At 59.9% G+C, this 23149-nt stretch overlaps 1 protein-coding gene across 1 annotated transcript; it reads left to right on the top strand.

Moving 5' to 3' along the window:
• The first annotated feature begins 3015 nt into the window (after nucleotides 1–3015).
• Nucleotides 3016–20233, top strand: MED24 (mediator complex subunit 24). Its single transcript, XM_033079083.1, has 25 exons — nucleotides 3016–3418; nucleotides 5634–5716; nucleotides 6189–6227; nucleotides 7568–7641; nucleotides 8679–8902; nucleotides 9338–9449; nucleotides 9926–10076; nucleotides 10293–10406; nucleotides 11011–11058; nucleotides 11207–11289; nucleotides 11612–11698; nucleotides 11988–12099; nucleotides 12662–12804; nucleotides 13338–13375; nucleotides 13988–14070; nucleotides 15254–15432; nucleotides 15536–15635; nucleotides 15970–16145; nucleotides 16708–16972; nucleotides 17133–17314; nucleotides 17549–17642; nucleotides 17955–18054; nucleotides 19478–19555; nucleotides 19673–19821; nucleotides 19916–20233. The coding sequence occupies exons 1-25, from the start codon at nucleotides 3289–3291 to the stop codon at nucleotides 20030–20032; spliced, it is 2961 nt and encodes a 986-aa protein (XP_032934974.1). The 5' UTR covers nucleotides 3016–3288; the 3' UTR covers nucleotides 20033–20233.
• Nucleotides 20234–23149: the final 2916 nt, after the last annotated feature.

Raw genomic sequence — 23149 nt, 5'->3', positions numbered from 1 at the left:
GGGGACAACAAGGGGACAGGGCTACCTGGGGAAGGGTGATCCCCGGGGGATGGTGGTCCCCAGGTAATCAGAGTCCCCAGGGGATGGTGGTGCCCAGGAGATGGGGATACCCCGAACATGAAGGACAGTGACACCTGGGACTGCTGGTGGGTGCCCCACAGACCCCGACGGACCCCTGGACCTCCCGCTGCCCCTGGTCCCCACAGGCCTGTGGTCCCCATAGCCCCCATTAATCCCGCGGTCTCTGTATCACCCTGGGGCTCTCATTTGCACGTCTGGTGGCCCCAGCGTGGCGGGGCAGCAGCAGCGTGACGGCCCCCCCGTCCCTCCCCGCCTGTTCCGTACACTTTATCCTCAGCAAACACGGCACGGCCACGGCCCCCCGCAACAGTCTGCCCGCGATAAGGCTGTGGCCGAGCTTGCCTGCCCCCAGCCCATGGGGCTCGGCCATCTCAACACCACCTCATGTCCCCAGATCCCCCTGCCCAAGGCTGCCCGGCAGCCCCCACCCCAGTGGGGAAACTGAGGCAGGGCTGGAGCTTGCCTGTGGCCCCTGTGGAGCATGGACAGGCACCTCTCACACTCATCACCAGCTCCCTGTCTGCTGTGAGGTGTCCCCAGTGCCACCCCAGGTCTCTCTGCATTGCCCCAGCAGGGTAGGGACCCCGTGCCCCGTGGCAGACCCTGACTCGGGGGGATTTGGGGTTTAGAGGGGCTGTGCTGTTCTCGGGGTGCAGGCAGTCGGTTGGAACATGCTCATTAAAATTCATCCTGCTGCTCTGCGGCAGAGACACTAAATATAGCCCCAAGTCAGCAGTGATGCCCCCCGGACCCCCAAGAAGAAGGGGATGACACCAGGCACCTCCATCCCCAGCATTTCACACCCCCATGGGGCAGCACCCACCACTAGCCAGGAGATCCAGACGGCCCCACGGGGGTGTCCCCCCACCCCAGATCAGATCCTTCATCCCCCACCAAACACCAGCCACCAGCCATGTGCCCCCCAGCAGGATGCAGCACCAGAGGTCCCAGCCATCCCAGTGACCCCGTGGGAAGGGGAAGCCCCCCACGCTGGCCCCTGCTCGCCCCTCGCCTGCCCCCGGCGCTGGGAACGGCCCCAGCCCCTTCCGGCCCCCCCGGCCCCGGGCCGGAGGCAGCTGTGCCGGGGCGCCCTGCCAAGGCGCCGAGGCTTCGACGCCTTCCCCCCACCCGGCCGCCCCCACATCGCCCCGGGGAGCTGCGACCCCCCGAGCACACCCTGCACCCCACCAGGGCCAGCACCCCCTGCCCCCAAAGTTTGGGATTGCTGTGCCAGGGGGGTGTCACCTCCCAGCCCCTCCTGCCTGGGGACCCCCGTGGTGTCTGTTCCCCCGCCAGCTGTGGGAAGTGAGCCCCCCCTGCACAGGAAATCCCTCCTCATGGATAGGGCTCGCCCCCGGTGGGACCCCCCCCCTCGCTGCCGGGGTCTCCCCCCCGCTGCCGGGGCCTCTCGCCGGCTGGGCAGCCGCTTGCCCGCCTAATCCCGGCCCCGGCACGGGGGGATTTGCTGCGCCCCGGCCCCATGAATGATTAACCGGGGAATTAAGGGGCCGCCAAGGCCCCCCCGAGCAGTGGGGGCAGTGGGTGACTGAGCTCTCACCCCAGCCCCCCTGGGGGCCTCGCCCTGCTCTTGAACCTTGGGAGTTCCCCTGGGGTTCTCCCTGGGGAGTTCTGGGGGTGCTGAGAGTGTTGGGGTGCTGAGGGTTTGGGGGGCGCTGAGGATGTTCTGGGGGTGCTGAGGCTTGGGGGTTTTGGGGTTGCAGGTGGTTCTGGGGATGCTGGAGGTGTTGGGAGGTTGCTGGGGGCATTCTGGGGGGGTTGGTGTGCTGGAAGTACTGAGGGTGTTGGGGTTCTGGGGGGCTGGCTGTTGTGGGGGGGCTGCCCCCCAGCCCTGCTCCCCATCCTCCCATTGCCATGGCAACGGCTGGCACCATCCCTGGGGATATTTTTAGCTGCTGGTACTGCAGGGAGGGGGTGGGGGGCAGCCCGGGCCCATGGCTGTGACACGTGTGTGCACACGCGTGTCTGCAGCACACGGCCGTGCCCACCCGCGTGTGCCCACCCCTGCACGGGTACCTGTGTGCACACCTGCCCGGGGGTTCTGGTGTCTGCACACGTGTGCAGGAACACACACGTGCACAGATTCACACTCCTGTGCATCCACACGCATGCAGACACCTGCCTGTGTCACACACAGCCCTCAGTGCACACCTGTGGGTGCACACCTGTGGGTGCACACCCACACACGTGCACACCTCTGTGCTCACACACTCGTGTGCACACCTGTGCCCACGTGTGTGCGTGCATGAACACCTGTACATCTATGTACACACACGTGTACACACACAATCCCGTGTGCATGCACACGCTTGCACACCTGCACACGAACACAGACGTGCTGGAGACCCATGCTGCCACCCCAGAGCCTTTGCACACTCACCCTTTTGCACCATGCTTGTACATCCCTTTTTTTCACGCTCACCCCCCGTTTGTACATCCCGTTTTTACATTTACCCTGGTTTTACGCAACTCATTTTGACATATACACAATATTTACACCCTCCCCCGTGTTTGTACCCCCCCACCTTTCCACACCCCTGCTATTTGCACACCCTCCCCCGTTTGCACACCCCCGTGTTTGCAACCCCTCATTTTCACACCCTCCCTTGTTTGCACACCCCCCCTTATTTGCACACTCACCCCCGGTGTTTGCACAGCCAAGTCCTATTTCCACACTCAGCCCCGCGTTTCAACACAAACACAATCCCGTGTTAGTCCACTCTCCCCTGTTTGCTCACCCACACGGTGTTTGCACTCTCACCCCGGTGTTTGCACACTCGCCCCCCGTTTCCACCCACCCTTTGCACGCTCACTCCCGCCCCCGCCCGCCCCGGCCCCCCCGAACTACAACTCCCATCACCCCCCGCGCCCGCCGTGCCCCGCCGCCCAATCAGCGCGCTCCTTGTTGGCAGGTGCCGCAATGGCGGTGCCCAGGCGCTGAGGGCGGCGCCGGGCCGCGGTGAGGGGCGGTGGGATCCGGCGGGACCCGCGGGCACCGGACCTCAGGGGGCTGCGGGGGGCTCCGGGGATACTCCGAGCTCCCCCAGGCCTGGGGAGCAGGAAGAATCCCAGCTGCGCCCCTCCGAAGCCGCTGGGCCGCTTCCCCGCGCTGCCCGGCCCGCTGTGCCCCGCCCGGCCGGGTCAGGGCTCCGTCCCCCTCGCCTTGAGCTGTCCGTCCGCAGGGTGACCATGAAGGTGGTGAACCTGAAACAGGCCATCCTGCAGGCCTGGAAGGAGCGCTGGAGCGACTATCAATGGGCCATAAACATGAAGCGGTTCTTCCCCCGTGGAGCCACCTGGGACATCCTCAACTTGGCAGGTCGGGGGGAGGCAGGGGGTTCCCCCTCCTTGCTGGGCACATTGGGCTGTTTTGGGGGTCTCCACGCGGGTATTTGGGGCGCCAGTGTTGCCTCCTTTGGGGTGTAGACAGGGGTGTTATGGGGGTCCCTGTTGCATTTTGGTTCCCCCCTTCCCACACTGCTTTTAATGCCAAAATGCCCATTCCCAACCATGTCAGCCCATTCCCAACTGTTCCCTCGCCCCTTTCCCACCTTGCCAGCTCCGTTTTGGGATCATTCCCTCCTTTTTCCCCATGGGATGGTTCAAGGGTCAGCACAGCCTGGCTTTTGGGACAAGAGAAGCAGCTTCAAGTTGAGCCAGGAGAGAATTAGGTTGGAAATTAGGAAAAATTTCTTCATTGAAAGGGTGGTTAGATGTTGGAACAGGCTGTGGTGGAGTTACCATGTGGATGTGGCTCCTGGGGACTTGGGTTAGTGGTTAGATGCTCTTGGAGGTCTTTCCAGCCTTAATGATTTCCTGATTCTAGCTCTGCACAGGAGCCAGGTGCTGCTCCCAAGGCTGCTTCCCAGCCCAATTCAAGGGCATTTCACACAAATCCTGCCAAAGGCTAGGACTGGTTTAAAGATTTGCCAGGCTCACCTTCTAATTATAGAAACTTGGTGCTGGGATTTTCCCTGTGCAGCAAGTCCCTGGATAAATAAACAGAGCTGGGGGTTGCTGCTCCAGGGGCTTTAAAGGAACCAGTCCCACACAGACATCAGCTCTCACTCCTCTGAGCGTGGGGATCTTTCCCCTGTGGATGTTTTCCCTCTCTCTCCATCCTCCCATTGGATTTTCTGTCAGTGTCTGTTTTTTGTCACTGCTGAGCTGCCCCTGCTGGGTTTGTCATCTCCGAGGTGTGGCTGGAGGGGCCAAGTCGAGCTGTGGCCGTGGGGAGATGGATTTGCTCTGGATGGATTTGCTGGGGGTGGGGGTGGTTGGCTCGAGGGCCAGTCCTGCTGCTGCCCAGCTGGTCCCTGGAGCTCCCTGGTATCTGTTCCCACCCTGGTGGCACCGGCTCCTGCTCCACTGGCAGCAAGGCCTGCAGGGTGCTTGGCTTGGGCTCATCTGTGTATCCCCAAAAACAGACGCAGAGATGATAATTCCCTGTTATTTCTGCAGGAACGAGTTTCTCCTGGCCCACATTTAGCCAGGGCTCAGTGGCTTCTTTGGGGCAGCTCCTCTGCCAGGAGGGGAAGGAGCCATGTCCCCTTTTCCTTTTGGGAGCCACATGAGCAGGATACTGGCCCTAACTCTGTGCACACAGAGAGAGCTCGTTCCCAAAGTCCTGATGGCTGGAACAGCAGCTCCCTTCCTCACCACAGCCCCTGAAACTGTCTTTTCCCAAGCTCATGCCTTTCAGCTTGGAAGTACAAAGGAGGGAAAGCTGGCACGAGCTGCCAGGATCACGGCAGGGCCTGGCAGATCGCTGCTGACATGTCTGCAGCGGGGAGCAGCATGTGGCTGGCTCACGGTGACACTCTGGGATGGGCTGGGGAGGGGACGGCTGCCACCAGCCTTCTGTCCTCATCCCAGACGCTGTTGGCCCAGGATTCAGCCTTGGAGCGAGACCCAGGGAGTCTCCTGCTCCTGCACTCGGGATCTGGCAATGGCTCCTCCTCCTTGGCTTTGGGGCGACAACTTCCCACCCGGCTGCTGCTCCCCCTGTTACATCTGGGTGCTCTGACCTACTTGCAGCCCGCGCCGCAGCCCGGGGCCTGCTCGGGGAGGTGCTTCCTGCACTCTGCCATGGTTCAAATGGACAATTAAAGGCTTGGCTGAGCAGATGGGACGGGCAGAGCCCCTCAGGCCACTGAGGGCCAGACGGGCAGGGCTGCGCCCAGTGCAGGGGACTGGTGCCCCAAGCTCAGCCCCAGGTGCCTGGGCAAAAGGCACTCGGTGGAGGCTGCAGGAGCCTTCTGGCAAGAAGTGGGAGGGAGGAGAATGTGGAGAGCAGCAACAGCAGCAGTTTCGGGGCTGGAGCACCCAGAGAGAGCTATATTAGCAGGAGGCTGTGTGCTCTGCCTGAATTATTTACTGGTTTGTGCCCGTCAGGGATTAGAAAGTTGTGGGATTCAGTGAAGGAGTTGCTGTGGTTGGTGCAGTTGGACTTTGCCAGCTTCCCTGTGGGATGAGGGGAGAACAGTGTGTCTGTGTGTCCCTGTGTGCTGACCTGGGACCCTTTTTCCTTGCAGAGGCTCTTCTGGAGCAGGCCATGATTGGGCCGTCCCCAAACCCACTCATCTTGTCCTACCTGAAATATGCAATCAGTTCCCAGGTAAGGACTTGCTGGTGCTGCTGGGGGTCACCTTGCAGCTTCAGTGAGCTTGGGCAAAGCAACTGGGGGTGTTGGTGGTGGGCAGGCACCCCAAATCCCCCATCTGAACCTCTCCTGGGCTGGGGCAGGCAGTGCAGGGCTCAGCACGTGCCCTGGGCAGGAATGTTTCCATAAATAGCCTCTGCCATCGCCCAGGGTGGGAATTCTGCCCCCCGAGAGGCTCTGCGCTCGCTGTGAGCGCCACGCTTTCATATCCTGGCATTTAATATCGCCTAAAGTTTGTGTGAAACACATCAGCGATCACCTAAAAATGTCTGTTTGGATTTGTGCCGGGTCAGCGCCCCGGCCCCGGCCCTGTCTGTGGTGACAGGCAGTGGGGCCATGCCCTGACCTTGCCGTTCCTCAGCAACGAGCACGGTGCTGGCACCCAGCCCCCGTGACACCGCGCTTGTTTTGGCTTTCTGTGTTGTAGATGGTGTCTTATTCCACGGTGCTGACGGCCATCAGCAAGGTAGGGCTCTGCCAGGTGCTCTCAGAGGTTTCACTCTTTACCCACAACCCCGCGAATCCCTTTCCTTCCCACAACTCCCACCAAATATAGGTCAAGTGGAAAGCGACGTCCTGGGCTGAGTCAGCAGCGGGCAGCCAGCGCAGATTAGCGCCTGAGCCTTTCTGTGTCCCCCTGGGGATGGGCTGCCGCGGGTCCCAGAGGGTTTTTGGGGGTGTGAGTGCCTGGTCCCTCTGCCCTGGGGGGCCTGGCAGGCTCCCGGGCTGTGTGTAACCCCATCCCAACCGCCGGAAACCACATCCCGCTGCAGCCGGCGGTGCTGGCAGCGCTGTGGGGATCGGAGCTGCCCGTGGAGGAGCTGCCAGGGCCTGGGCCGTGCGGCTGCAGCCACACACCAAGCTCAGCTGTGGCTTCCCACGGCTGCTGTGTCCCTGTGCTGCTTAAGGGGGGACACTGAGCACCCTGCATGGCTGCCTGTGCTTGGTGTTGGGAAGCCCCTCATAGGCTATGACAGACACCCCACTCTCTTCCTTGTCAGGGTCACCTCAGGCACCCTACTCAGGGTGACCAAAAGAGAAATTACTTCAGGGAGAATGATTTCCCTTGTTGTTGTTATGGGGGATGGGAGAAGAACGCCGCTGGCATAAAATTTTGGGGGTCTGCAGGCTGAGCTCGGAGCTGTGCTGTGAAGCCCTGGCAAGGTGGGAACCCCTCCAGCGGTCCCAGCGCCGATGTCGGGGAGGACAGGGCAGAGCCCAGCCCAGCTCTGCTCCGAAGGGCTCGGGCTCGTTGCTGTTACCCGGTGCCGAGTCGCTGCCCGTTCGGAGGGGCGGGCACAGCGCTGACCTTGACAGCCGAGCCTTCCTCCTTCAGCGCAGCGTGGGTCCAGCGCGGAGCTGCGGGCAAGCTCCGGCCCGGCGGGGCTCCCCATCTGCTCCGGGAGGAGGCGGGGGAGCCGCGCTTCTGCTGCCCCCCGCCCCCAGCCCCGCGGCCGGCCGGGCTGCTGGCGCTGCCAGCCTCACCCAGCCGGGGGTGGGCAGGGGGCTGGCGTGCGGCCACCACCACCGAGCCAGGACAGCGCAGCCCCGGCCTGAGGCTGCGGAGAAAACCCAGCCCCGGCCCTGCTGCGGCGGCCTCACCGCCTTTCGCCACCCCGGGAGGGCACGACCTGGCCGACAGACAGTCCTGACCTACTTCTCATTCAAGTGGCTTCTGGGCAGCTGCCAGTGGGAGTGTCCTGCGGCCGCAGAGCCTGGCCCGGCCCTGGAGGAAGGGCTTGAGCTTGTGTCGGGAGCTGTCGGAGCAGCCCCCATCTGCAGTCTCTCTGTGTTCCCCTGCTCTAGTTCGATGACTTCTCCCGGGATTTGTGTGTCCAGTCGCTCTTGGAGATCATGGACATGTTCTGTGACCGCCTCAGGTACTGTGTGATGTTCCAGGGCTACCATCCCTGCCTGGCTGTGCCATGAGCAGAACCAGGAGCCAGTGGAGCCTAGGGGTCCTGTCTGATATCAGGATACTCAGGGTTCCCTCTCCAACTCTGTGTCCATTACCAAGTTGCTGCCACGTGAGTGCCAGCACAGGGACAGTAGAGGGAATCCAAACCCCACGAGCTTTGTGAGAAGCTGTCAGAAACCCCCCTATTCTGGGAGAAACCTCACTGTTGTTTTCCTGCCCACTTCAGGTGGATGGGGTGGATGTAAGACCCATGGTCTGAGGGTCTCTATTTCCTTTCCCTCTGCACCTTCCCAGGCCCTGGCTGCTGTGTCCCGTCTGGTCCTGCCTGTGCTGCCCCAGGCGCTGCCTTGTTTTTTCCCTTTATGCTCTTCCGCTGGTGTTGCAGGACCCAGGGGAGTCCAGACAATTCAGGCCACAAAAACTTTTTTAGAAAGCTCAGAAATCTTCCTGTTAACCCCTGACAGCCTCTTCTGGGAGGTGGGAGCATGTGGCAGGGACAGTGGGAGGAGAAGGAGGATGAGGAAGGCTCTTCAATGAGATGAAATGAAGCAGCAGCAATGAATATGCATCAGTGGCAGATGTTGACAAGGAGCTGTCGCTGGCCAACTGCAGAGCCAGTCCTTAATCCTCTCCTGCCTGCTCTGATCCTCTGCTTAATTTGATCAAAACTTCTGGCCCCGATGATTTGTGCATCAGGAGGGGAAAGCATTCACCTCTCACAGTGCACTGATCAATGCTGAGCCTCTCTTAGCAAGATAATTTGATTAAAAGCTTGGAAAGTTTCCCTGTAGTGGAGAGGCCAGCGAGGATGCTGTATGGTGGGGGGTGGGGGTGTCTCCTTCCCCCTGGCACTGCCGGTGGGATGAGCAGGTTGGGATCTGCAGCAGAGGAGTGGGCTGGGAGTGTGGCACCTGGTTTTGGGTTCCTCAGCCTACCCAGTGTCTGTGCCTCAGTTTCCACACACACAGTGAGCATATTCCCACTTCTCTCCTGTCCCAGCTGCCACGGCAAGGCTGAGGAGTGCATCAGCCTCTGCCGGGCGCTGCTGAGTGCCCTCACCTGGCTCCTGCGCTGCGCCGCCTTCTACGCTGAAAAGGTGAAGGAGCCCCTGGAGCAGGCGGCAGCAGAGAACCAGCTCAAGATGTGCCTGGAGCGGCTGGAGAAGATGCTCAGCAGCACCAAGAACCGTGCCCTGATCCACATTGCCAAGCTGGAAGAGACGTGTATGTCCCTGCCCTGTGTGCTGGCCCTGGAGAGATGCCATTGCCACCTCTCCCTTCCCCCTGCCCGGCTCCTGCCGCATTGTCCCTGCAGCTCCAAGCCTATCCATCTTCCAGCCCTGTTGCTGTAACTGTCTCCTCCCTGGCTCTGTGCCACTCTCTGCCCCCTCCCCTCTGTGCTGCCCTTGGAAGAGGAGCAGAATTAATGTGAAGGCTGCATGAGCTGTTCCTGGGTGCGTGGCAAGCCCTGTGCTCTGACAGCCTGGCACAGCCCCGTGCCTTCATCTGTGACTGTGGCTGGCCAGGAGGCTGTGCCAGGCTGGGCTTGGGGTGGGACCTGCTGGGAGTACACAGACCCCTGGGTCCAGCCTCTTCAACCCATCTTGGCTTCCCCATGTGCCACTGTCCCCTCACTGAATCCCAGCCTTCCCTCCCCAGCCTCCTGGAGCACTGTGGAGCAGTCCCTCGTCAAGCTGGGAGAGAACCTGAACAACCTTGGCAGCTCCCCGCTGCGGAGCAAGGCTGATGACTGCGTGTCCCTCATCAAGAGGTGGCTGTGTGCTGCTGCTCCTTGGGCTCAGGGGGCAAAATGGGTCTGAGCCCCACTCTGAATCCCCTAAATTTCCTGCTCTGAGGACTGAGAGGCTCCTGCTTCCCTGTCCCTTCCCAGCTCAGATCCCTGCTCCAGCAGGGGCTGCCCGTAAGGGAGAGGATAGGGCTAGTGGTGACCTGTTGCAGAAAAGTCTTACCCAGGTGTTGCTCCTCTGGTGACCCTGAGACCTTTTAGTATCCCTCAGCTGCTCTGGCCACACCAGAGCTGCTGTCCCTGCTCTACATTCCCCTGGAATTACTCCCAGGGCCCAAGGGCTTGTCTATGCCTTGGAACTCCCAGGCCCAGGTGTTCCAGTGTCCTACCCCGGGGCAGCAAAGGTCAGGGGTTTGGCCAGGGAATGGGAGTAGGACAGGAGGAGCAGGAATCTGTCCCTGCAGGGCTCCAGTGACCCTGGCCTGTCCTCTTCCACCCAGCATCCCCACCATGCTCTCAGTCCACTCAGAGCAGCTGAACAAGACAGGCTTCCCCACCGTGCACGCCGTGGTGCTGCTGGAGGGCACCATGAACCTCACAGGAGAGACCCAGCCACTGGTGGAGCAGCTGATGATGGTGAAGAGGATGCAGGTACAGAAGTGACAGTGTGCTCTGCTCAGGCAGCCTGGGGCTGTGGGGCCAGGCCACAGCTCTGTGCCATGGTGCTGGTCCAGGGGAGCAGTGCCATGGTGCTGGTCCAGGGGAGCAGCAGGAGCCCATCAACACCTCTGCAGGGGTTTGGCTGTGTGGGGGGATGTGCATTGCTGCCAGCCCAGCACTGGGAGGATTTGTGTTTGTGCCCCACAGCGCATCCCCTCCCCACTCTTCGTGCTGGAGATCTGGAAGGCCTGTTTTGTGGGCCTCATCGAGTGTCCTGAGGGCACAGAGGAGCTCAAGTGGACAGCCTTCACCTTCCTGAAGGTAGGGCTCAGCCCCAGCACTGAATCCCTCCCTGCTGCTGCCCTTTCCCTGCTGAGATCTGATTCCTGCTGAGCTCTGAGCTCTGCCAGAGCAATTAGCTCTTCTGTCTTGCAGTGTGCCCCTTGGGGTGCCCACACCACACAGAGAGGCCCCTCAAGGTGTCCCTCACCCCACAATGTGTTCCTTGGGATGCCTTCCAACCCCACAGCATACCCTTCACCCAGTGTGACCCTCAGGATGTCCCTTGGGATACCCCCACACCTCACACTGTGCCCCTTGGGGTCCCTCCTGAACCCACTGCAGCCATCCTGTCACCCACTGACCATCAGCTTTACTATCAGCTCATTTCAGCCCCATTCATGCATTTTGTTTGGCAGAGTGAGTTTTCCTGAGATGTTGTGGGGGAATGTGGCTCCAGGTGATGGTGGAAGAGCACCATGGAGGGGAACAGGGGCACAAAGTCCCCCTGCTCCAGAAATGCTGCTTTCCTGGGGCTGGGAGAGCAGCTGTGTGCAGCTGTGTTGGTGTGGGCTGGTGCTGCTGGGGGGTCCCAGCTGTGGAACAGGGTCTACCTTTGTGTCACTCTGTGCCCTGTGTCTTTCAGATGCCCCAAGTGCTGGTTAAACTCAAGAAGTATCCCCAAGGGGACAAGGTGAGATGGGAGGGCTGTCTGTGGGGTCTGTGTGTGCCAGGATGGTGCTGGTCCTAAGAACCTTCCCTGATGGAGCAGATGGGGGCAGAGGGAGGTGGGCCTGTGCCAGTAGCGTGGTGAGCTGAGTGCCTGGCTTTGTGTTCTTCAGGATTTCACTGAGGATGTGAACTGTGCCTTCGAGTTCCTGCTGAAGTTGACCCCTCTGCTCGACAAAGCCGACCAGCGCTGCAAGTGAGTGCTCACCATGGCCAGAACTGCCACAAGCACCCTGTCCTCAGTGTGGGGTGCTGGCACAGCTCCTGGCAGAGCTGGGTTAGTTTCTGATCCCATTTCTTCTTCCTGAGGACCTGCTGCTGCCACATAAGTGAGGCAGTGAGTGTGTGACAGCTGAGTCACGTGTGTGTGACACTCAGAGCTGCTCTGGACCCTGCAGCACCCTTGGAGGGGTGGTACAGGGTCAGGAGGGCAGCTCATGAGTCCCCCTGCGCTGTGGCACTGTCTGGGGGTGACAGGAATTCTGTCCTTGGGATTACAGCTCTCCTTTCTCTTCCAGCTGCAACTGCATGAGCCTGCTCCTGCAGGAGTGCAGCAAGCAGGGGCTGCTCTCTGAGGCCAACATGAACAACCTCATTGATAAACGGTACAGCCACACCAAAGCCTGGGAAACCCCCACATGTGGGGGTGGAGCACCTATTTTTGGGGGGAGCATGAGGGTGCAGCTGTGCTGACACTGGGGGACTGGGACATGGCAGCCTGGGGAGATGGGGTGCTGGTTTGGGACAGGTTGGGTACAGGCAGGGCCTGTCCCATCAGATAAGCAGCTGGTGGAGGCCTGAGGCAGTGACTGTCCCTTGAAGGTGTCAGTGGGTGGAGGGAGGGAGGCAAGGTGATGGATTCCTTCACACTGGCCCTTCTTTGGGGTCCCCCAGGGCTGCAGACAAGGAAAACTCTCCGTCCCTGAAATCGGCCGAGAACGCCAACATCCAGCCAAACCCTGGGCTCATCCTGAGGGCTGAGCCCACTGTCACCAACATCCTGAAGGTGAGTGCCCTTCTGCAGCCGTGCTGGACTGGCTGGGCTCAGGCCTGGAGCCCTTTGCCAGCAGCATTGGTCTAACCAGGCAGCCAGGGCGGCTGGGAGGTGCCGGATTTCCCCCTGCCCTGGGGTGGAGTAGTGGAGGAATCACTCGAGCCTTGCTGCTCCATTGTGGAGATTAGGAGCTCCCCTCCTCCTTCCCAGGAAGCTGGAGGAGCTGTCAGGTGACATCTCATCAGTGCCAGCAGCCTGAGCCCAGCCAGCTCTGCCCATCCTGCTCAGCTGCTCCCTGTGTGCATCTCCCCTGTTCCCTGGGGACTCCCCATGTCCCCGTGTCACTCTGCTTGTTTTGCTGCTACTGAGTGACAGGGAATGTTTTCCTGCTGCTGGCAGGGGCTCAGAGGTCTCTATCCCGCCTCTTCCAAATCCAGCAGGCCCCTGCTCCTCAAGGTCTTAGGGACAGCTCTTGCAGCTGGTCAACTCTGTACCCCAAAAGCTGGAGTTTGCTACTGCTCTGTAGCACACATTCCCCATGACTTCCCTTTCCTCTTTACTTTTTTGCTTGTAGACCATGGATGCAGATCACTCCAAGTCCCCAGAGGGTCTTTTGGGGGTCCTGGGTCACATGCTGTCTGGGAAGAGCCTGGACTTGCTGCTGGCAGCAGCAGCAGCCACTGGGAAGCTGAAATCCTTTGCTCGGAAGTTTGTCAAGTGAGTGTCCACCTGGGTGGTGCTGTGAGTGGTGACCACGGGGCTGGGGGGGACAGGCAGCCCCCTAAACTGCCCCCTAGATAGGGCTGGGTGTGGCTGGTTGGTCTGGGGGTGTTCAGAATACTGAAGGCTGTGGCAGAGCCCTGGATCCAGGGCAATGTGTCCCTGCCTTGTGCAGACACACGTGTCCTGGTTGGTGCACAAGCACCAGCACACACATGGGGCTATGTGATGGGCTCCCCCAAGGTGGCTTGGCCCAGCCTTGGGGTGCAGGGGAGCCTGTTTGGGGACCTGTGCTCCAAAACACCCACAGAGCTGGCTCTGGGGAGAGCCCATTGGTGTGGGGTGAGCAGCATGGCCACAGGGAGTGGAGACAGGGAGGAGGTGACTTGTCCCTGTGGTGTTGGAGAGCTGGGCCTTGCATCTCCTGCCCCTCTGTGATGGGATGGAGTTTGAGGGGGTGGTCTGCAGGCTGTCTCAGGGTTGGGAATTGTCTGGTTGGACTGACAATGCTTTGCTCTCTGTCCCTCCAGGCTGAATGAATTCACCAAGCAAATCACCGGAGAAATCTGTAAGTGCATGTGTGTCCATGCATGGGGTGGTTGGAGCTGTACCCCCCCTGCTGTCCGTGCTGGGATGCTCTGGGGCCTGGCTGCATTAAACTGGGACTGGCTGTGGCACTGGAGCAAGCTGAGCTGTGCTGGGCCCGACTGGGGGTGCTGGCAGGGAAGGGGCCATGTGCCAGCAGGGGTCTGGGCTCCTGGGGACACACTGCCTTCATGAGCGTGTCCATCCCAAATCTGGGGTGTTTCCCTCTCCCCAGCTGAGCCTGGGGGCCCCTCAGCTCCCTCCCTGGAAGGGGTGATGTGTCAGCACAGCCCAGATAAGGACTCTGACTCTGTGTGATGAAACTTGCGGAGTGTTCTGACCTTCCATGGTGACGGGGGCCCCACTTGGGCTGGGGCTGCCCAGAGGGAGTCCAGAGCTGCTCTGGGGGCTCAAACACAGGCAGATGGGGTGGGGAGAGGCACTTGCCACATCCCCTTGTTCACACAGAAGCACTTGGGGGGCTAGAAAAGCGGTGTGGGGGAAGCAGGGCCCTGGCCCCTGTGCTCGTGGGGTTCTGTTTCCCTCCCCCTGCTGAGGCCAGAGAGCCCCAAGGTTTTTATTTCTCCTCCCTCAGCCAAGAGTGGCCCAGTCCGGGCTCTGCTCTTTGACATCTCCTTCCTCATGCTGTGCCATGTGGCCCAGACCTATGGCTCAGAGGTAAGGATCCTCCGAGGGGATGAGAGGGTGGGACTGGATCCTGTGAGGGAGGGGAAGGATGAGGCTGGATTCCAAGAGTGGCTCTCACTCTGCCAGCTCAGCCCCTGCGCTGCTGCAGCCTATCAGCCTCCTCTAGTGGCCAGCCTGCCACTGTCACCGCTGTCCCTGCTGTCCCTGCAGCCACTTCATAGCCCAGGGCACAACACCCATTGCCTGCCACCTGGAAATCTGTCCCTGGGGCTCTCTGGGTGCCCGGTGATGGAGTGGGACTGGCTGTCCCCTCCCTGAGGACTTGGACTGTACTCCATTGATGGACAGTGGGATCAGTGGGAACGCTGCTTCCAATGGCCATGGAGCTCACCAGACTGCTCCCAGTTTGGCACTGGCTGTCTGGAGGGTTGCATGGCCAAGCAGTGTCAGCCCTCCCTGTCCAAGGAGGAACTCACAGCCCTGCTCAGGAAACAGCACTTTGGTTGCGTGAAAATTTTCCAGGTTTCGACATCTGTGTGTGTTGGGAGGCGAAACGATACCGAAACACTGGGAATGCAGGGAGGGGGAGAGAAGGGTCCTGCCCAGCCAGCCCTGGGAGCAGGGAGGGGGGACAAGGCAGGGACGGATGTGCCCAGGGCTGTCCAATGAGATCTCATCCCCCCCCCGCTCCCAGCTCGGCAACTTCCCTGCCCAGCTGCTGCTGAGCAGATGTGCAAAGCTTTTTTGGACAAAAATAGTGTCCCCTGGGTGACACAGGCTGAGGGGAGGAAGTGACGTGTGGGGTTCCCAGCTCATGGCCCCCACAGGACCCTCCCAGCTGGCCTGTGTGACTCCAGCCCCAGGGTTTCTATGCATGGCTCAACGGGGTGGGGGGACAAGGGACGTGTTTGAGCCAGACACAATGACCTTGTGGCCACACTCTCAGCTGACCTGGAATCCCTCCTCTGATCTGGGCTGTGTTCTGCTGGGGAGCCCCCTGGTTTTGGGGGAAACCACAACCCACAGATGGGATGCTCCAGGGTGCTGACCACAGCCCTGCTGGGGTCTGACCAGTGACTGTCTCTTCCTCCAGGCCACAGGGCGGCGCTGTTCCCACGGCCATGAGCACCCCAGGGTGGGGGGACAGGACCCAGGGTGAGGGTCCCCAGCAGGGTCACTGTGGGATGCAGACCCCATGCTGGTTCCTTTCCAGGTGATCCTGTCGGATTCCAACCCTCCAGGTGAGGTGCCCTTCTTTGAGACCTGGATGTTGACCTGCATGCCCGAGGAGGGGAAGATCCTCAACCCCGACCACCCCTGCTTCCGCCCAGATTCCACCAAAGTGGAGTCCCTGGTTGCCCTCCTCAACAATTCCTCTGAGATGAAGCTGGTGTAAGAGCCCACCCATTGCCCACCCTGCCAGGCCTGGGGGGAGCCCCCAGCCCAGCTCCTCTGGCCCTACAGCTGTGTCTGAGTCCCCATCTTGCTCCAACAGGCAGATGAAATGGCATGAAGTATGTCTGAGCATCTCAGCTGCCATACTGGAGATCCTCAATGCCTGGGAGAATGGAGTCCTCACCTTTGAGTCCATCCAGGTGGGGCTGGTGAGGGCAGAGGGGAGCTGTGCTGTGTTTTGAGGGACCAGGAGCCCAGAACATCTGGGGTACCCTGTTCTCCTGTCCTCTGACAGTTGCCTTGGAGCTTGCTGTGACTTGAAAGTGGGAAACTGATGTGCTGTGATGAAACTGATGTCCCCAGCCCTTTGTTCCTACTCCAAACTGTCCTGTGGGTGGCAGTGGGACTGGCAGGGACAGTGTCACCCATGGAGGAGAGAAGGGCTTGGATTCTGCAGTTGGGACCCACAGCCCTAGGAGGTGATGGCTGTGCATCCACCTGGCTGTGCTCATCCTCTGCTGTCTCCTCTCTTAGAAAATCACAGACAACATCAAGGGGAAGGTGTGCAGCATGGCAGTGTGTGCTGTGGCCTGGCTGGTGGCCCATGTCCGCATGCTGGGCCTGGATGAGCGGGAGAAATCCCTGCAGATGATCCGGCAGCTCGCCACCCCCCTGTACGGGGAGAACACGCTGCAGTTCTACAACGAGCGGTGAGCTTGGGGACATGGGCCTGTTCCTGCCCTGCTGCCACTTCCCAGTGCCACATCTCCCACCCTGCTTCCCCTTTTCCACTTCTGATGCTGTGCCCTCTCCTGCCCTGCATCTGCTTGCCAGTGCCATGGCCTCCTGCCCCACTTCCACTTCTGATCTCATGTCGTGTCCTGCTTTCACTTTCCAGTTCTCTGCTGCCTCCTGCCCTGTTTCCACATTCCAGTGCCATTGTCTCCTGCCTTTCTTGATCTTCCCAGTACCACACCATCTTCCCTGTTTCCATTTCCTGGTGCCATGCCATTTCCTGACCAGCTTACACCTCCCGTTCTCTGCCCTGCTGTCCCTTCCCTGTGCTGTGCCATTCTCTGCCCTGCTGTCCCTTCCTCGTGCTGTGCCATCTCCTTCCCTGCTGTCCCTTCCCAGTGCTGTGCCATTCTCTGCCCTGCTGTCCCCTCCTGGTGCCATGCCATTCTCTGCCCTGCTGTCCCTTCCCAGTGCTGTGCCATTCTCTGCCCTGCTGTCCCCTCCTGGTGCCTGCCTGACACCATCTCTCTGCTGCAGTGTGGTGATCATGAGCTCCATCCTGGAGCACATGTGTGCAGATGTCCTGCAGCAAACGGCCACGCAGATCAAATTCCCTTCCACTGGCATGGACACCATTCCCTACTGGAATCTTCTGCCCCCCAAGAAGCCCATCAAGGAGGTGCTGACCAGTGTGTTCACCAAGGTGCTGGAGAAGGGCTGGGTTGACAGTCGCTCCATCCACATCTTCGACACCCTGCTGCACATGGGGGGCGTCTACTGGTTCTGCAACAACCTGGTCAAGGTATGAGAGGGCAGGAGGGACCCCTAGTGCTGGCAGGGTGCTGAGGCCAGGCCTGGTGGGTGTAGTTCCCAATGTCCTGTGTGTCCCTGGGCTGGGTGTTGGGACAGTTGTGGTACTGGAGGGAAATGGGGCAGACCCACCTCTCCCCCCTGTCCTGCAGGAGCTGCTGAAGGAGACACGGAAGGAGCACACACTGAGGGCTGTGGAGCTGCTCTATGCCATCTTCTGCCTGGACATGCAGCAGTTGACACTGACACTGCTGGGCCACATCCTGCCCAACCTGCTGACAGACTCCTCCAAGTGGCACACCCTCATGGACCCCCCTGGGAAGGCCCTGGCCAAGTAAGACCCCAGACTAATGGAGACTCTCTCCTTTGAGGCCTGTTTGGGGAGATGGAGGGATGATCTGTGCTGGGATGAGGATCCCAGCTGCTCAAATCCCGCTCTGTCTTTGGCAGTGGCAGCAGTTCTGCTCCCCATTCCCTGCTGTGCCCCTCCGAGGAGGAAGCTGCTATGTCCCACACCCTATTGTCAGGTGGGCTGGCAGCACTGGCTGTGTCCCTGCTCTGTCCCCAGGCTCTCTGTTTGGTGTGCCCTGAGCTCCTACTCCTCCCACAGCAAGGTCCAGGCCTCGGCCCGGCAGAAGAAGAGGCACCGGGAAGACATCGAGGTGGGTCTGGATGGAGCAGGGGGCTCTCTGTGCCCAAAAGCAGTAGTGGCTGAGGAAGGTGAGGGTGGCAGGAGTAGGTGGGTAAAGCCAGACTCCCTACCCAGCTTTTCTGGGTTCTCTGAGTCCTTCCAACCTTAAAATTCAGAGTTCTCCCTTCTCTTTTCTGGGCAAGGGGCTGTAACGAGCTGGTCAGGGTTTTCTGAGTGAACAGAGATCAGATCCTTGGCCATGGGGCTGTGCAGAGCCCTGGGTGGGTCACCAGCCCTGTGCAGGATGAGGGGCTGGTGATGCTGACCCCACTCTCCCCCCCAGGATTACATCAGCCTGTTTCCTCTGGATGACACACAGCCCTCCAAGCTCATGAGGCTGCTGAGCTCCAACGAGGAGGATTCCAACATCCTCTCCAGCCCCAGTAAGTGCAGCAGGGGAGGGGGGATGGCTCCTCTGCCTCACTGTCCCTTTTGGGTGTGAAATGTGTATTTGCACAAAATCCCTTCCTTTCCCAAAGGGGGCTGGATGGGGATTTAGAGCTCTCAAGTGTTTTTTGAGTCATCTTGGAGTTTTTGCTTTTGGGAAAGATCAATTTCTTAATTCTTCTGATCAGAACAACTTAAAAGGATGACATTATACCTTCCTTTCATACCAGTGTCCCCCAGCCCAGCACCCCACACCCGAGGGACTCAGGGAGGCTTTGTGTCCCTCTGGCCACCCCCATGGGACCACAGCTGGAGGTGACATTCCTGGTGTCTGGGGCCAAATCCTGACATTCCAGTGCTGTTAGCAAGACCGAAGCAGAGCGGATGAGGCCCTTGTCCCTGCAGTGTCACGGGTTGCGACAGCTCCGGCGGGGATTTACTGGGGGGGGTCCATGTCCTGCCCAGTGGGTGCTGTCACAGTTCCCACTTATATTGTCCACACTCCTGAGCAGTGAGTCAGGACATTCTCAGGTCATTATTTCTCTCCTTATCCCAAATTACTTTCTGTATTATTTTTCGGCAATCCATTGACCTTCGGTTTCAGTTGGTTTCATTGCTGTTGAAATATGGGCTTTTCCCTTTATTTCACTTATCTTCTTTTACCTCCTGAGGCAGTCCCACCTCTTCCCAGTGACATTCAGGACTTTTTTGGGCTATTTGCTGCAGTGATGTGGAAATGCTGCTTCCTGCAGCCACCATCTAACTCATGTGATTCCATGAGAAAAGTGTGGGAGGGCTTTCTTTTTCTGGTGAGCATCCTCAGAGCAGCACAAGGTGGATCCTGCAGATTTGGGCAGGGGCTGTGGGGTGTGTACAAGAGCCTTCCCAAGGGTATTCCCATCCTGTTGGAGCAGACCTGACCCCGTTCTTCCCACAGGAATGCCCAGCAGTGCTTCACAGCTGTGGTCAACTCAATCCTCCTGGTCTGTCCCAGGATTTGCAGCTAGATTTGGATGATAGCTGGATTGTACCCTGACAGTGAGATGGAAGGGCTGCTGTGCAGCTGTTGAACATCTGGCTTGCACACAGGATGTGTAACGTGTGTAGCTGCTGTTCTCCTTCACTCCTGCTCGTGACACCACATATCACACCCCAGAAGGAGCTTGGGACACCTGCCTGGGCTCCCTGTGGGCTGGCAGAGGGGACAGGGATGGGACAGAGACCATCTGTGCTGTGTCTCTGGGGTGCCCTGCTGGCACAGACTCTCTTGGGTACAGGGGGCCTAAACCTCTACTGCTCCATATGGCAAAGCTCCTCCCAGGACTGGGTGACCTCGAGTGGGCAGAGCTGGCCAGCATGGGCACGTTGGCTCAGCCAAGGGGGCCATGGGGCAGTTCCTGACTCTGTTCCTGCCCACAGATCGCTCCATGAGCAGCTCACTCTCTGCCTCCCAGCTCCACACTGTCAGCATGAGGGACCCGCTGAACCGGGTGCTGGGTAAGGTGGGGATGGGTCCATGGGGTCACATCCAACCACTGGACACCAGTGGGGAGTTCAGGCCACCTGCAGCCTCCCAGAAGTGACCTGACTGTTGTTCTTTCCCTGCCCCCACAGCAAACCTCTTCCTGCTCATCTCTTCCATCCTGGGGGCCAAGACTGCTGGCACCCACACCCAGTTTGTCCAGTGGTTCATGGAGGAGTGTGTGGAGTGCTTGGAGCAGGGCAGCCGTGGGAGCATCCTCCAGTTCATGCCCTTCACCATGGTAGGTCCAGCAGCTTGGGACAGGGTCCCACAGGATGGGCACATCCCAGGCTCCTGGTGACACTCACCTGTGCTTCTCCTCTGTCCCTGGGCAGGTTTCAGAGCTGGTGAAGGTGTCCACCATGTCCAGTCCCAAAATTGTCCTTGCCATCACTGACCTCAGCCTGCCCCTGGGCCGCCGTGTCGCCGCCAAGGCCATTGCTGCGCTGTGAGTGGGGCTGCTCCGGCCAGGGGGGATCCCTGAGGAGCCCAGAGATCATCCCTGCATGGCTGGGATGGCCTCTGTCACTGAGCTGCTGGAGGGCTGCTCCTCTGCACACAGAGCCATCTCCCTGCTCTGCCTCATGGCACTTTTGAGACTGAGACACCCCTGAATTTTTTGTATTCTCTAAATCAATCTTTTTTTACAACCAGCTTTTGCCTCATCTACATTTGGGCTCCTGGGACTCCCCAAAACCTCGTGATTCTGGGGGTGATGGGGAGCCAGTGGCCAAGCCCTGGTGCTGGGCAGGAGGGGAAATCTCCCTCACCCTGTCCTGGACCTGAGAGTGGGTAATGGGCTGTCCGTGGAGCTCTGACTGGGAGTGGGTGCTGTGCTGTGTGGGGCAGGGATGCTTCTCTGCTGTGCTGTCAGCCACAAGTGGGGTCTTGTTGGGAATTCCGCCATGTGAGCGTGAGTTCTTGGAATTCTTTCCCATGAGTGTGAGTTTTTGTTGGAATTCCTCCCCATGAGTGTGAGTTTTTGTTGGAATTCCTCCCCATGAGTTCAGTCTGCGGTGAGCACGGCACGGGCACGGGTGAGTAACTGGTGCACGGGCACTGGCTGAGTAACTGTGGCCTCGCCAGCACCACGCTGGCCTCGTGCTGGGACACGCTCCCCTGGGACTGTCCCCACACCCTGTCAGCTGCTCCAGTGGTGAATCCTCCCGGAGCTGTCACGAACTCCTGTCCACCGAGGGGATGGCAGGGTCAGGGTGTCTGCATCTCTGCCCTTTCCACTGGTGTTGACTCACAAGAAAGGGGAAAGCGGGACCAGCGGGCACCAGCCCTTCCCTCAGGGCACCGTGACTCCGGAGCCACTCCTGGGGCTGGGCTGTGCCTCTGCCCTCTCAGCACCAGTGGGGTTCCCAGCCCTATTTTGGGAGGTTTTGAAGGGTCATGAGGCACAGGGGGGATCCTGGAGCGGTGCCACAGGGGTTGGGTGAGTGCTGGCCAGGGAAGAGGCAGTGGGACAGTGACTCAGGCTGGGCTGACCCCATCTGGTCCCAGGATGAGCTCAGCTCCTGGCAGCTCCCAGGCTTTGCTGGAGGGAGAGACCCCGATGTAGCTGCAGGTGTTGCTGATCCTTGACCTTCACACACAGAGCATCTTCCCCCTTCCCTCAGGCCCCAGGGGTCCAGCCCTGGTCCCAGCCTGGCCCAGCCAGAACCAGCTGTGGGGCTGGGTGGGGTGGATAACAGAGCAGTGGCACAAACTGGGATGGGCTGGGATGGCTTCACCGGGCCTGACACTGGTGTGAGTCCCAACCTGAGCTGGCACCGACCCATCCGGGCACCTCTGCTCACCCAGGGGCGGCTCTTTACCGTTAGCCCGGAGCAAAGAGCAGGAGCTGGCGTGGCCTTCCCGGCTCTGTCAATATTTGCCGAGGCAGCCCCATGCCTGGTGTTGGTACTGGAGCTTCCCCTTACAGGAAGGGGCTGGAGCAGAAGGGGTTTTCTGTAATCACCCATGAGGCAGGGGAGGAAGGAGGGAACTGCTGCCCGTGGGGTGTGTGCAGCCACATGCCCGTGGGCGAGGGCTTCCCCTGGAAGTTTGTGACCATGGGGCTCCAGCCTGTGCCAGTCCCAGGGCTAGACGCTGGGGGAGGCAGGAACTGGGAGCCCTGGCATGCCCCAGCGCTGTTCCTGTGTGGCTGGGATGAGTGTGGTGAGGGATGCTGGTGGTCATGGGATGTGAGCGTGGGCCCAGTGGCAGGAAATGGGGCTGGTGAAGCTGGGACAGCCCAGGGTGGGCAAACATCCAGTGGGAAGAGGCTGGGGGTGCCCTTAGGGGCTTTCTGGGGCAAGGGAGATGCCCAGGGCTCTCCTGACATTGCACAGCCACATTTGGGGCTGCCCCTTTTGTCCGTCCACTGTTCCTCACTGCTGGAAGCCTCCTCCCACCATGCCAGCTCTGGGAGGGCTCCTGGCACATCCCTGGGCAGCTCTGGGGCAGATTCCCTGTGTGACAACAGCAGCAGAAGGGTGGCTGGGGACCCTCAGTGCCACCAGGATGAGCCCACACACCAGCTCTGGGCATGGTGCCGGTGCCCTCAGCAGGCACTGCCAGCGCAGGCGGCTTCCGGAGCTTTCTAGGAATCGGCTCTTGCCCAAGCAGGATGCTGGGCAAGAGGAAGCAGCCGTCCCACTGTGCCTCCTGGCCCTCAGCAGGCTCAGGCTGTAGGGTGGGGGCACTGGGGGTCTGCATTTCATCTTTCTGAGCTGACACCAGCAGCCACAGCCCTGCCCCAAAGTCCCATTCCCTCGTCCCCCGTGTCTCTGTCCCTACATCCCCACATCCCGGCCACTCTGCCTCCCTCCCACGCAAGCAGGACACAGAGGAACAGAGAGAGAGTGCAAAAATAGAGTTTATTTCCATTTTTATCACATAGAAAAAAGCGGGTGTTTCTTAGGGCTCACCCAGCTGCAGCAATAAATACAGTACAAAATCCCCCACGCCCGGAGCTCCCACACAGCCACGGGACCAGGGCTGCGTCAGGCTCAGGAGGATGGAATGTGTCCAAGTGGCTCTTTCCGGCCAGGGATGGGCACAAATAAGTTAAACTGCAATAAGTACTCTGAATTTAGCAGGGAAAGGGGACAGAGCAGAGATGCAGCTCCCCAAAGTGCTGGGGCTCCCTGGAAAAGCTTCATTGTGGTAAGACTGCTGCATCCCTATGGTTCTTCCATCTTCCCTTCCATTCCTCCCTAACAGCTAATAAATATTAATTACTAGAAATAACACCCATCAGATGTGTCCCTGCAGGCTGCAGGCCAGACAGGGAGATGCTGCTCAGGAGCATCCTCATCCTTGGATGGAGATGTTTTCCCATGGGATGCTGCAGCAGCCCCAGCAGTGCGAGCTGTGGGGAAACTGAGGCTCAGCCCAGCTCCAGAACCTCATAGCAGAGATACGCTTGTGTTTAAATATTAAACAAGGGTGATGCTGCACAAGTACCTGTGCACGGATTCACCGTAGGATTCCCTGGCGCCTGCGCAGGGCTGCGGGCAGGGGAGCATCCCCAGACAGATAAATATTAAATAGCCATAAATATTAAATAAGCAGGAAAG

The sequence above is a fragment of the Catharus ustulatus genome, chromosome 23, assembly GCF_009819885.2.
Source record: "Catharus ustulatus isolate bCatUst1 chromosome 23, bCatUst1.pri.v2, whole genome shotgun sequence".
Classification (NCBI taxonomy): Eukaryota; Metazoa; Chordata; class Aves; order Passeriformes; family Turdidae; genus Catharus; species Catharus ustulatus.
This window is presented reverse-complemented; position numbering and strand designations above follow the sequence as displayed.

Coding starts and splice junctions, on each gene's coding strand:
- MED24 (XM_033079083.1), top strand. CDS start 3,289: ATGAAGGTGGTGAACCTGAAACAGGCCATCCTGCAGGCCTGGAAGGAG. Junction 6,228..7,567: donor TGCTGACGGCCATCAGCAAG/GTAGGGCTCTGC, acceptor CCCCTGCTCTAG/TTCGATGACTTCTCCCGGGA. Junction 18,055..19,477: donor CAACATCCTCTCCAGCCCCA/GTAAGTGCAGCA, acceptor TCCTGCCCACAG/ATCGCTCCATGAGCAGCTCA.